Genomic DNA, 15,174 nt, shown 5'->3' on the forward strand with positions numbered 1-15,174 from the left:
CATTGCTTTTGTAGCAGTCGTATATTGTGGTTTTGAATAGTTTTACGAGTGAAGGATTTAAAGGTCTTGAAAATTTGTAGTCACATCGTTTCTTGCGATGATAGGGTTCATTTTTAACTATTTTATATACATTAGAAAGTGGAATTTCTGTTAAATCAGAGGTGGCTTGTGCCAATAGTGTTTCATCGAAGCCGAATTTCGTACGTAGATTTTTGTATACATTCAAACATACTTGCTCTGTTTCTGCATTTAAATGCATTCGAATCTTCTTTACGAGCTCTTTTTTTTTAGTAATTACATTCACACTAGCACTGGCAATTTTTACAATATCAGCGTTATCGTACGCGATATTTACATTATCCCACGGGCGCAACATCACTATTCACATTAATTAAATTATAATAATTAACACTTGACACTCTCCAAACGAAATACTAAACCAATATTCAAAATAATTACAGCAACAAAACACTCGTATCACTTAACACACGTACACTCCAGTACTAACACACTGCTAGCTACCGAACTAAAACTAAGATTTTGCACGAAACTAGATACGAATTTGCAGAAACGAAAATAGATATGCGGGAGGTCTGACCGTAAAAACACAGATGCTTCAAAGGGCCGCTTCTTAAACGTTTGACCTAATATCTATATTTGAAGAATATCATATTTCACCGGCTTAAAGCTATTCCACAGTATTTTTTACTTGGACAATACCCCTTAAAGTTTGTCGCACTTATTTAGAAACACCCTGTAATGATGAAGAACATAGTTAGTTGTTAACGTGCCTAACTTTTTTATTATCCAACATAAACAAATAAATCAAAAAAGAAAATGTTAAGAAAGCCTAACGCTACGATTGAGTTTTAATTTCAATATTTTATCTATGCTAAAACATTCCACAGGGTGTTCCGAATTTTGAGGAATATACACAGTATGATTGTTACACCCGGTATACAATGACAATTTACCTGTCTAGCAACAATATTATTATAGCGATATTGATAAAGAATAAGGGTATAATATACTAAAAAAATCACTTAAATCGGACAACAGGTTTAGAAAATTCGAGACATCTAACTTAAATAATTCATCGAGTGCCCGCTTCTTACGATCGAAAGTGTATTTTGTCGAGCTTCAAAAATCTTTGTAACTCACTAAAATAGTGATTATACTAACTTGAATAGTTTTTAAATTAAACCCGGAAAAGTTCTAGCACAAATTTTAAACATCATGTTCTCAATACTTTCCTTTTTTGACTTATGAGACACTCTTTGAGCGGAGGTGCGATATAATCTCTAGTTTTTAAAATGTATTACCAGGTTTTGAATTTGAACTTTCTACTCCACATGCTGAAGGATGATGAATTGTTTTTCCTACCTCCGAACCCAGTAGTTTGACTAATTCCACTAAAACAAAATGAAAAATTAGGTATTGGGAACTCATACTGGTGGTTTAATAATAATAAAGACTTTTTATTCATTTGGTATGTAAAACAAATAAGCATATAGTTACAGCACATTGAAGAATATAGAACAAAAGCAAAAAAGTTGAACCCTATTGAGATAACATCTGGCGAAGTCTAGCTAAAGCTACTCTTACTTAACAAGTAAGAGTAACAAGTCTAATTAATCTAAAAATAAACCTAAACTAACTAATTAAAAAGAAACGTAACTTCAAAAATAAGGTGGGGAAAAAAACTAAATATTAACCAAGTAGGTACTAAAAAAAAATATTTTTTTCTACAACCACTATTCAAAGTGCACTTTTCTGCACGGTTTTATGTTAGCAAACTTGATATTTTCTCACAGTATAAGATATTTGACATTAGTGTGCAGAAAAGTGACGTTTCTGTGCCGCAAAGTGACGTTTCTGTGCCGCAATGTTCTTTTCTGCACAGTTGACTACCTCATTCTGAGTAACGTTATATTCTGTTTACATCCGTGGACTACCGCATTCTGAGTAACGTTATATTCTGTTTACATCCGTGGTTAAACTTTAGACAAATATATAACCTATAAGACAATTATTATATTTAACTATAGCATAGAAACTAAATTATGGATGTTACAACTGTTTTATTTTACAAGTTTATTCTTATTAAACATTTTATAATTATCAAATAACCAATAAGGATTTAGCAACCTGTGCAAGAGACGTCGAATGAAGTAGGTTTTGTGTAAATCCGTGACTGCATAAATAGAATGTTAATAATGTGTAATAATTGTTTAAATTTAAACAAATTAAGGCAGTGCATTAATTTTTTAACTGATTTCTGTGCAATTTATTTAGGTATAAGGAATTTAAATTGATTAGTAGGTATTAATTAAATACAGTTTAAAATTTATCACATAGGTACCTATTATAATTAATCGTCGTTTGGAAATTGTGATTTTTATTTTTAGGAAAAACTGTGCTTGTAGAAAAAGTATAGTGTGAAACACGTGCAGAAAGGTAATTTCTCACTCGTTTGAATTGCGGCACTCGCTTGCGCTCGTACCGCAACTTTTCAAACTCGTGAGAAATTAGTACCTTTCTGCACTTGTTGCACAATATACTATTTTCAAACACATCATTAAGAAAAAAACATTCTTTCAAAACAGCCCAACCAAAAATATGTCCGTGCAGCTCAATGCACAACATAATTGTTAAGCAATGTTATTGCTTATCAAAAAGATATAAACGAAATTTATACTTGAATTGATTAATTGAATATAGTTTAATATTATGAGGAATTGAATTATACAGCTTTACTGCGTTGTAGGTAAAACTCCTTTGGAACCAAGCTGATCTATGTTGTGGCATTGTGAAAGTGTCTTTCAATCTCACGTCTCGCATATGAATTTCCTTTCTTCGGACGAGCTTTTGTTTAAGGATAGTGGAGGTGTTTGGCATCAGAAGTAACTTGTGAATAAAGTTACCTAGATGATATGTGCTTCTATTTTTCATATTCAGCCAACCGCATTCTTTTATTTTATGTAAAATGTGGTCATATTTTCTAATCCCGTAAATCAATCTACAACAGGAGTTTTGCATTTTCTGTATCCTATTCTTCTCCGCCTCCAGTAGACATGGCATAAAAATAAAATGAGACAAGACAAGACTCTCACAAAGAAGCTTTTTTAAGTCTTTACTTAAAATGTGACGATTCATAAAAATGAGTTTCAATGATGAAAAAGCTTTTTTGTTAATGTTTTTGACATGTTCTTGAAATCTTAGATTTTCGTCAAATATAATTCCAAGGTTTCTAGCTGAGGCTGTGAATGGTAAACTAACATGATCGATTTTTATGTTTGAATTGTTTTTTACAAGTTGACGGTGGACTTCATTTGCGATACATAATAGTTTTGATTTGGTGGAATTAAGTTTTAAGTTGTGTTCGTCAGAGAGTTCTTTTATTATTTCAAGATCAGAATTAATTTTATCCAAAGCATTAAGTAAATCTTCTTTATCGAAACTAAGGTACAATTGAGTGTCGTCAGCGTAAGCAACTATGCTGCAGTATTGTAAAGAGTTAATAATATCAGTAGTGTAAATTAAAAACAATAATGGAGAAAGAATTGAACCTTGGGGTACACCTGAAAGAATATTTATTGGGGTAGATTGTTTGTTATATACAGATTTTTTTGTGTTCTATTTAATAAAAAAGATTGTATTAGGTTTACAGACTCTGCCTCAAACCCATAGTATCGCAATTTTGAACATAACAACTCATGATCTACGGTATCTAACGCTTTGGAGAAATCTAAAAGAACGAGCAGACTTATTTGACCTTTATCAGATGCTCTTAGGATCTCATCCATAACCGTTACCAAAGCAGAAGCTGTGCTATAGTTTTTCCGGAATCCACATTGTTTATCAGACAGTATTTTATTGTTTGTAAAGTAAAGATATATTTGATCATATAGAATCCTTTCCAATACCTTGGAAAGGGCTGGAAGTATACTTATAATTCTTAAATCAGAGAAAGTCTGAGGATTGTTGTTTTTGGCTAATGGTTTACCAACAGGCATTTTCCATAAATAGGGAAAATATGTTTTTTCTATACAAGAATTTACTATATGGAGAATATAAATATCTATGAAGGGGCTACAAAGTTGAAGCATTTTAGCTGATATGTTATCTACTCCACAAGAGTTTGTTTTAATGGAATGCAATGCCAAGTTGATGCTATTCAGTGAGGTGAGCGAAAAAGCGAAATTTAGATTATTAATAAATTTGTTACTATTGCAAAATTGTACTTTATTTTTACCCTTATTAGAAACATTGGACAAATATTGTTCAAAATACTTATTAATAGCTTCGGGGTCAGCTAATTTAGGGGGAAGATCGTAGTTTTTATTAGTTCGAACATTTAAATTTTTTATTGCATTCCAAGTTTTATTTGAATTTTTTTCATAACATATATTTTCTAAGTATGTAGTTCTTTGTGGCAGTTCTGGTTAAGTTTACAACTCTATTTCTTAGTAGTTTATAATTATCTCTGTCTTCCTGATCCTTACTTTTTTTTTATTTTTGCAACGCCTTTGATCTCTGTTTCTGCAAAAGTCTAATATCATCCGTCAACCAAGGTGCTTTATTTTTTGTTACTCGACATCTTTTATAAGGGGCATGGACATCAAAAAGTTCAATTAATAGTGTGTTAAAGTATTCAATCTTTTTGTCAATATTTGATATTCTAAAAATGTTATTCCAGTTAAGTTCGATTAAATTATTATAAAATTGTTGATAATTAAGATTTTTGAAGCAGCGATATTCTATAAATTTAGGTGGTGGTTTATGTGATTTAAGATTAAGCGTTAGATACACAAGATTGTGATCAGAAATATCTGTAGGAAAGAGTACCTTGGTTAACAACAACGTCCGGACAATTTACAAAAACAGGATCAATAAGTGTGCTCGTTGTCCTTGTTATGCGGGTGGGTTCATTAAGAAATTGCAGTAAACCATAAGACTCGAAACAGTTTAAAATAGGAGAGAACAAATTGAAAAAATTTATGTTTAAATCTCCCAGAATTACGATTTGATCAAAGATACGACAAATATATGAAAAAATATTATCACAATCAGATATAAAAAGTTAGGATTTGAGTTAGGCGGTCTATAGAACGCACCAACCACAATTTGTTTCATATTAAGTGAAATTTGAAGAAACAAGTAGTCCAAAATTGGATTTATTTGAAAGCTGAAATTTATAACTTGAGTTGGTAATGTATTTCTTATGTAAGCACCTACACCACCCCCTCTAGTTTGCCTATCCGCTCTAAAAAAATTATAACCATCAATTTTTACAGTGTTGTTTCTTAATATTAATATGTGCAAATTTCATAATATAGTTTTACTAATCAACTCAAGAATAACAAAAAGGAGAAATCATGATAAGCTAATGTTCTGTTCTGTTTCGTACATCTTGCTGCACGGAGAAACGTTAAGTAGGTAAAACTTTATTGTTGCAAGGTGTAAGAAACTCGATAAACATAAACTACAATCAACACTGCTGCGCAATTCAGCCACACAAAATACACAATTCGGATGGGCTTAGCTCCAAAATAATTAAGAAAAACTAAAGAGTACTTGGTTTTAAGTCTGTTTACGTCATAAAAGAACAAAAAAAACTGCAATATAAAAAAGAAATATTACGCAACAGATCGCACTGTCCCTTATACCACAGTTAACGGTGTTCCAAAATAGTACATAATAATAAATAAACAATAAACCCAACATAAGTAATACAGACCAATATAAATATACTAAAAATAGGCAATTATGTTACGAATTATTTTTAAGGCGAACAAATGAGTTTTATTAATGTAGTGATGCAAAAAAATGTTATTTATAAATATTCACGTACAGACCTTGATGGTATTATAATCCAAACTTTTACTTTATCGCACATCACTCGCGTACACAAATTTACGCACACAAATATTTAGGCACCATTGTTGTTTATATTGTTTTAGTTGCGATAAACATCAAGTTCTGGAAATTTGCGAATTAATTTTTTCGATCCGACAGAATCTGAAATATATACCAGTCCATTATACGACCATGCCGAATTTTTAAATAATTCCCTAGCACTTTTATAGATTTCTAAATGTTCTTTTGTGAGTAGCTCCGTATTAACATTTTGGAACCTTTCAGGCGCCTTTTGTTTTGAAACACCATGTCTTTAGTGTGTCGTGACACAACCTGAACACATATTGGATCGTGTTTGTCCACCTGGGCGGTTTTTTTTGAATATCGATAACAGTAATTTAAATCAGATTTAGATAAATTTATATTTATATTTTTAAATATATTTAAAACTGTAGAATAAATATCTTTGGACTTATCTTTAGGTACTCCGTGAAGAACAAGGGAATTCATGTTTTGTTTTCTTTCAGCTTCTGCCATGTAGTCTACAGTGGATGACAGTTTACTCTTGACCTCATTTAATTCTTTAACCAGGTTGTCCAAGGATGATTTCATGCTATCTTGGAAAGCATTTAAGCGGGCTAAGAAATTATCGCTATTTTTTTGATCGGAGGTTTGTAAATTCTGAGGATCACTTTTGAATTTTACAAATTCTTGTCGTAATAGTTCAAGCCCGCCATTTAATTCTGATGACAGATTGTCAACACGAGCACTGAGATCTTTCATCGTCAAATTCTTGTTTGCCATACTCTTTACCAGTTTAACTGCAGTTATCGTTGCACTAGACACCAACTACAGCACTTAATATTACCACTTTTTGATTAAAACGGGCTTAAACTTGAAAAATAGTAGTTTTTTGAAACGCCGAAGAGAATAATGCCTACTCAGTATACAGCGCCATCTCAGACCCCCTTAATAGTTTAAACTTAAAATAATACAGGAAACATATCTGAAGCTCGGAGGTAAACTACACACTATGTCAACATGGTGTTGTTTTGAATATGTTTTCTTTTTAATCCACTTATTTTATTAGTTGGATTATACAAATTGGTTATATATTATTATTAGAATACGTTCATATTATCTTTCAACCAATTATGGGACATATTACGTTTTTTATTAACATCCTAAGTGCTCTAAAACTTTTTTCAAACACACACTAAACACAGTTGCTTGAAATGACATAGTGTAGTTTACCTCCGAGGTCCAGATATGTTCTATGCTATTTAATCAACCAGAAATTCAAGTATATTATACAGAGTGACTCTGTAATTTAGAATAAATTCAATAGCTCAAATACTAATTGCTTTTTTTTATAAAATGCTCAGACCCGTCAATTAGTATTTCAGATCGAAATTTTTAACATACAATAATAATGTATACAGGGCGTCCCAATTTAGAGATATGACATCATCGTTGATTTTCTTAAATGGCAACACGGTCATTTTGATAGCTATTTTGATAGGGTGTGTAAAGTTATATATAACCGCCAAATATCAAAATATTTTTCCCTACCATTTACAAGATACTAAAAAGTAACAAAGTTATGTCTGTAATTTGGAATAAATTCAATAGTTCAAATACTAATTGTTTTTTTGAAAAATGTTCAGACCTGTCGATTAATATATCAAATTGAAATTTTTTACATATAATAATTATGTATACAGGGTGACCTAATTTAGATATTGACGTCATCGTTAATTTTCTTAAATGGCAACACTGTCATTTTGATAGCTATTCTGATAGGGTGTGTAAAGCAGTGATGTGGGAGAGAGGGGATGCGGCATACGGTGAAGTAGATGGGCTCGGTTTCACTCGCAAAAACGCTCCATCCAATATGGCGGAACAACTCTTTGGTAGTATATTCTGCTCTGTATAAAATATATAATTATAAAATTATATTATATTATATAAATATATAAATAATTAATAATTCTAATAACTAATTAATAACATATTCCACATATAACATATAAAAACCTGCCCGTCGCCATATTGGATGTAGCACAAAAGTGTCAAATCAAGTGGTCCCATTTAGTAAATACAAAATCATCCCTTATGTCGTATCCCCTCTCACCCATATCACTGGTGTAAAGTTATACATAACCGCAAAATATCAAATTTTTATTCGCTACCATTTACAAGATACTAAGAAATAACAAAGTTATGAAAAACAAGTAATCAAATAATTGAATTTAAAAATTTCAATTAAGCAAAAATGCTCTAAATTTTGCCCAATTTTTAGGATATTTTAAAATATTATCAAATAGTCAATGGGCAACATTATGAGCATTTGCTTAATTGAAATAATATAATTCAATTATTTGATTTACTTGTTTTTCATAACTTTGTTATTTTTTAGTATCTTGTAAACAGTAGGGAATAAAATTTGACATTTTGCAGTTATTTATAACTTTACTCGCCCTATCAAAATGACAGTGTTGCCATTTAAGAAAATCAACGATGACGTCATATCTCTAAATTGGGACACCCTGTATACAGTATACATTAAAATTGTATGTAAAAAATTTTGATTTAAAATACTAATCGACAGGTCTGAGTATTTTTCAAAAAAACAATTATTATTTGAAATATTGAATTTATTCCAAATTACAGACATAACTTTGTTATTTTTTATTATCTTGTAAATGGTAGGGAATAATAATTTGATATTTTGCAGGTATGTTTAACTTTACACACTCTATGAAATAGCTATGCAAAATGACACTGTTGCCATTTAAGAAAATTAACGATGACGTCATGTCTCTAAATTGGGACACCCTGTATACATAAATATTGTACGTAAAAGATTTCGATTTGAAATACTAATCGACGAGCCTTTTTCAAAAAAACAATTAGTAGTTGAGCTATTGAATTTATTCCAAATTACAGACTCACTCTGTATAGTAGTGAATTTAGGGCAGTTTGATAGGAAGAAAAATAAACTAAAATTAGGATACTTAAGTGGATGGGTGGAGTCATGAAAAAATATAAAATCAGAAATAAATAAAACAGAAGAAGTCTAAAAGATTCATTTGCTTGAATCTTATGTCTGTCCAGAAGATTGAAAGAATTGGATTTTGATACTACAGTACTACAGCAGAACCTCGATTATCTGTCAGGGCACTGGACCAAGGGTATGACGGATAATTGAAAAGACGGTTAACAGAACATTAAAAAAAAATTAAAAATTCATAGTACAACTCTCAAATTTCATTTGTAAGGTTTGTTTGACAATATACAAGGGATTTGTGATCGTACAATCGAATCAATTTAAAATATTCTGACACCTTTGTTTATTTTACTGTTGCGCTTCACATTTTGCGACGGCTGAATTTCTTAATCGGCATAAGATCATGCAATCTACTTTATTGGCTTCTTCTTGTTGAGAATACCACTCGATGGATTATTGCATATGCGATGCAGCGTCTCTAGATTATTTACGCAAATCTTTGTCAGTTACAATAGGTTCATCAACATAGCTACAGTCAAATTCTAAGTCTGTATCAGCTTCTGAATCTGTTTGGCCCGCCTTTGCTGCCATTTCCACGATTTCTTTATCTATCAGCAATGGATAGTCGTTTGTGTCCTCATCACAAATCAAATTAACTTTTTTTTTATTTTTTACATTAAAATTTTTGCTTATGTAGTCAATACAACTTCTGTATGTACGCGACGGTTAACAGAGATGACGGTTAATGGATCAGATCTCCAACAACCAGTGTCCAGATTTTTTTGGAAAGGCTGGAGAACTTGTTGTTGAGGATTCCAAAGTTTAGTCAAATAATCCTGACGGGTGATTTTAATATTGACTTTCTGAACTATGATTGCAATGAAGTAAAGAAAATAAAAAACTTACTTGTTTTAATTTAAAAATGCATGTTAATGAAGCAACACGTGTCACTAAATTGTCTCAAACTCTAATAGATTATTTCTGTTCTAACTTTGAGAAGGATTATGTTCAATGTATTGTATTTGACCCCAATCTGTCAGACCATAAGGCAGTTGTTGCTTCTATCAAAATTAAGAAATTTAGTAAAGGTAAAGATAGTGTAAATAAATTTAAAATTGGTCGCCTGTATAGTAAATCTAACTTTGGTAAATTTAGATTAAAGTGCGAGAGTCTTGACTGGTATTCTCTCCTATCACAATCGTCTGAGCCATTTAAATCATTTCATAATACAATATGTGAATTTTTTGAAAGGTCTTTTCCTAAACAAAAGATTAAAATTAAAAATAGAAAACCTTGGATTACAAATGGCATTAAAAATTCCTGCAAAACCATGAGATCGCTCCATTATATCAAAAAATATTACCAAGATGAATGGTTTGTTACCTATTATAATCAATATAAAAAGATATACAGAAATGTTATTAAAACTGCAAAAGAAAACTGCTGCAAGCATAGAATAGAAAACTCCTCAAATGTAACTAGGGAAACTTGGTCTATAATAAATGAATTAAGGGGTAAACACAGATCAGGTAATAGTCATCACACTCCACTTCCAAATGACTGTAATGAATTTTACTGTAGCATAGCCGAAACTTTAACAGCACAGTTGAGACATGGTACAGATCCTTTGTCATATCTGAAGAAAACAGAAGTTATGTGTCCCTTCATAATTTATGATACTAATGTTGAGGAATTGAAAGAGATATGTAAATCAATCAGAAACAAAAACTCTTCGGGTTATGATGACATCTCTATAAGAGTTTTCAATAATCTACCAAACTCTGCTTTGGATGTTTTATCTATTTTAATTAATGATAGTTTTAATGCTGGCACATTTCCCGATTTCCTGAAGATAAATGTTGTAATTCCATTGCACAAGGGTGGAGATCACATAAACCCTTCCAATTACAGGCCAATTTCTCTGATACCTACGTTGGCAAAAATAATAGAGAAAATTGTTAAAGCAAGATTAATACAATTTTTAGAGGTTAACCAACTACTAAGTCCGAAACAGTTTGGTTTCCGTGGTAACACGGGCACGACCGACGCGATTTTCAGTTTTTTAGAGATAGCTTACAATAATATTAATTTAGGCGAGATGGTTGCGGCAGTGTTCTGTGATTTGACGAAGGCTTTTGACTGTGTCAATCATGGTTTGCTGCTCCAGAAGCTTAAACACTACGGAATTAAAGATAAGTCACTGAGTTGGATGGAGTCATATTTGTCGGGTAGGAGTCAGTTTGTTAGGACAGACTGTGACTCTGACTTGATGAATGTAACTTGGGGAGTGCCCCAAGGCTCGGTATTGGGACCAGTTCTGTTTTTGGTATATATAAACGATTTAGCCTACCTTGATGTATCTGCTCATTTCACCCTTTATGCAGATGATACCACTCTTATATGGCATGCTAAAGATTTGAATGTCTTACGCCAATCTGTAGGTAGGGAACTCTTAATGATTGAAAATTGGTGCACGGCGAACTTTTTGACATTAAACACTTCTAAAACCAAGCTTCTGTGTTTTAAACATGTTATGCCTGAATTACATCTGGAACTTGAACCTCAGCTGTCCGTCAGGTTTCTTGGCCTGAATATTGATCCTGACCTTAAATTTAAATCGCATATTGAAGCCTTGAATTCAAAACTTGCATCTGGATGCTATGCAATACGGTCGACTAGAAGGGAGCTTGGTTTTGCCCAAGCAAGAACTGTGTACTTTGCACTAGTAGAGTCACATCTTAGATTCGCAATTCAGTTTTGGGGAGCGTGTAGTCAGGAGCTTTTCAGTAGTGTGTTTTTGCTTCAAAAAAAGGCAGTACGCCTGTTGTGCCAGGTAAATTCTAGAGAAACGTGTAAACCTTTATTTATTAAACACAGTATCCTTACACTTGTATCTCTTTTCATTTTGGAAACGGCAAGCATTATTTTTAAGAATAAACATCTATATGAAAATAATAATCGATCTGGACGATTTGCTAGCAATTTAGCTTTGATTACACCTAGAAGCACACTAGTCAAAGACTCATTTATTTTTAACGGCATCAAAATTTTTAATAAACTACCTAGTGAAATAAAAAATTTGGAAACTATTAGAAAGTTTAGAAATTCATTAGATAGACTGCTCGCTAAGAGGGCATATTATGATCTGACAGAATTTTTTGAGGACCATTGGAGCTGATGTATTTGTGATCTTGTGTATATTTTTTTTTTGTCAATTTGTTTGTCATTATTGTTTGTGATTTAGTTTTACAGCTTGTAGTTTGTTTGTTTTTTATTTTTGACAATACTACATATTTTGTAGTTGTTATATAATGTAAATGTGTTATGTGTTATATTTTATATTTAGTCATATTTTAATTAAATTTATTTATTTAAAACTCTTAAACAGTGTTTGTCAACAAGATTTTTTCTTGACAATAAACATATATTCTCTCTCTCTCTCTGGAGAGACACATAATCGAGGTTCCACTGTACTGTACTGAGATCTTCAGAGCAAAGTATATTTTTTGGATGACTCATTCATTGGGATTTTTAAATAATGGTATTATATTAACTGCAGGGAGATCCTATTAGAAAGATATTGAGCATTAACGGACTAACAGCATCTTTCGATTTTTATTATAAATTATTTAATTTACAAAGCATAACATAAACGTCATTACCTGGTACATATCCAATTCCATTAGTTCTTCTACTATAGGCAAATAACCATCCAGGTCTTCTACATTGACTAGGTTCAAATGGGCTTTGAATAGAAACTTCGAATACATCTCCTCTTTGGAAATCTAGTTCGTCTTCATTAGAAGATGTAAAAGATTTTATTGCTTGATATAACTCATAGTCCCCCATTTTAAGGACAAATTGTCTTATTGCATTCTTCTATATAACTAGGAAAACTCAGTGAACTGCCTTTTTCGTTTTCTTAGCCCTAGAATACTATGAAAAGATAAAATTAACTATTGATCTCCATAATTCTGTCTCCTGAATTGACTTAACAAAGTGCATTAACCCGGAAGCAGTAGCGCTCACTTCTGTCACGTAAGTAGTCGCAGGTAGAGAAAAAATCTCACAATACAAATTTAACAGGTTGACTGCCAGGCGGTCATATACGAGCGACAGTTCAATAAGTACTTCATGCCATGGCAGTCGTATTCTACCCATTTGATAAAGTCTGTGATATAGTTCCTATTTTGCCCATAAGTCGTGTAGAGAAGCGGATTTATTGCAGTATTTGACTGATGTGGCATACAGTCGTCACATATACATATCAGTTTTCATTTTGGCAGAATAGGGGAGACTGAAATGATATCGAAATTTTGACATGTCTTTATTTTGAATAAAGAATATAAAAAATATTAATTATTCCAAACTAAATAACATACAAAAGTTAAATAAGAACATGAAAGAAATTAAAAATTATCAGTTATTTGGAATGTTTGTCGAAATAATCTACACAATGGTGTGGTTGACCTTCACAAGTGTCACAGGAAGTTACTACTTTTTTGACTCGATTTTTTGTTGTGTTTCCCCGAATCTTCTCTTTATCACAACCTTTACTGTATCTTTTCATTTTATCGTATGGATTGTTCACCAAAGTATGAATTTGCATTGATCTTGAACAGAATAGAACGACCGCCTGAATGACCTCTTGGCACCACAGGAATAAGTATATCGGCTACACCTCGGCAGTCGTATTCAACCCCTGCCATATTTTTTCAAAAATTGGGACTAATAAATAAAATTGGTGAAACATTAGTAATGGAAGTGTTTCAGTTGGTTGCCAAATGCACTTTTTTTAACTTGGTACCATAGATTTTTTAAACATTTTTTTGTGGCAGTCAACCTGTCAAGACAAATTTCTATTTTATAATTATATTTATTTACCTACTTCTTATGTTAAAAATATCTATTTCTAACAATTTTAAATCTAATTGGTTCTCACCAAAGCCATAAATTCCACAAAAAAAATAATCAAACAAAAAAAAATTTCCACGTATTACTACGATCCTCCTATCCTCTTTGAGGCACTTACGAGTGGAAAGCAATGTTGCAAAATTTTTCATCAAGTTATCACGGAAAAGGATACAATGTGAGATTTTTTCTAAGGGCGCGACTGCTCCAGGGCTAAGAATCTTTTTATTTATTAAAAAAATTTGACTGGAAGATATAAAAAAAGATTGTAAACTATTTAGGAGAGTAAATATGTTAAAACATATAAAGAGCTTACTACAGAAGTTAATTACAACAAACTGTGAACATTTTGTAATATTTGCCCTAAATATGACATGTATACAATTATCTACTGTGCCCAATAGGAAAAATTGTTTCGTAGTTTCTTAAGATATTATATTTTTCATACCTCAAAGAATAAATATTGTTTGATAAGGAGTTTGTTTCTTTTTAAAATATATGTCAGTAATGGATATGTTCTTCTTAAATACGTAATATTCTAGGGTTAAGAAGCTTCAGTGATTTTCGTGTAACTGCACTGCACCTAACGAAATATTTCTAATTCTAATCTTTCAAAATTAACCATCCCTTAAGCAAAAATAACAACTTTCATTGGAAGGTGCATTTTTTTCTGGTAGTAATGACATCAGGATTGTTTGTTATACTGACTGTGATGTGTGAAAGTATCATTATGTACAATAGCTTGAAATGAAAATGTAGTGAAATATCAACTTTTTACTTCATTTTTTGCTTTTCTTTTAAAAATTAACAAAACATCACAAAAAATGGCGTGAACGTCAAAATTTATCAAAAATTTTTTTAATGTCAAACCATTACCAACATTATATTAATTAATTATTTTGAATCCCAAAAATGAAGTAAATTTCAAAAACAACTTTTTATGTAATCTTTAAATACAGTCAAATATTGTTTTAAACCATTTATTAATCAGAATTAAATATTATACAATTATAAAATTTTAAAATTCAAATGGGAATGTCAGTTGGTCACTATGCAACAAGGATTTTTCATTAGAGGATGGAAAATTTTGGAGGTATAAAATTTTCCATATTTTGGAGGGTAAAGAATTTGAATATTCCAATTTCAAAAACAATTTTTTAATGATATTATTTATTTTTTAACCTTCAATTAAGATATTATTTTACAAGTACGGTTACTAAAATAAAAATTGAAATCGTCCTTTTACGATTCTTTGAGTATATTTTGTAAAATCGATTTTTATATCTCGAATAACTGTCATCGTTAAAATGGACGATGTTTTGATTTTGATTACTAACATATGATTTTTGGAAGTGTTAAAGGTAATATTTTTATTAATTTATTATTAAATTAAT

The 15,174-nt window shown here is 31.2% G+C and overlaps 2 protein-coding genes across 2 annotated transcripts in view; one reads left to right on the forward strand and one right to left on the reverse strand.

Annotated features, from left to right (window-relative positions):
• LOC114340898 (phosphatidylinositol 3-kinase regulatory subunit gamma-like) overlaps window positions 1-14,605 on the reverse strand; it is a 773,815-nt gene extending 759,210 nt beyond the window's left edge. Inside the window, exons 1-3 of the mRNA XM_050641271.1 lie at window positions 14,229-14,605; window positions 12,532-12,805; window positions 1,323-1,412 (exon numbers count right to left, since the gene is read on the reverse strand). Coding sequence (XP_050497228.1) covers window positions 1,323-1,412; window positions 12,532-12,718 — 277 coding nt within the window. The 5' untranslated portion in view covers window positions 12,719-12,805; window positions 14,229-14,605. The remainder of the gene's footprint in view (window positions 1-1,322; window positions 1,413-12,531; window positions 12,806-14,228) is intronic.
• A 426-nt stretch (window positions 14,606-15,031) lies between these two features.
• LOC126878573 (nischarin) overlaps window positions 15,032-15,174 on the forward strand; it is a 47,992-nt gene continuing 47,849 nt past the window's right edge. Inside the window, exon 1 of the mRNA XM_050641365.1 lies at window positions 15,032-15,141. The gene's annotated coding sequence lies outside the window, so the exon portion shown is untranslated. The remainder of the gene's footprint in view (window positions 15,142-15,174) is intronic.

This window comes from Diabrotica virgifera, chromosome 10, assembly GCF_917563875.1.
Source record: "Diabrotica virgifera virgifera chromosome 10, PGI_DIABVI_V3a".
NCBI classification, from domain to species: domain Eukaryota; kingdom Metazoa; phylum Arthropoda; class Insecta; order Coleoptera; family Chrysomelidae; genus Diabrotica; species Diabrotica virgifera.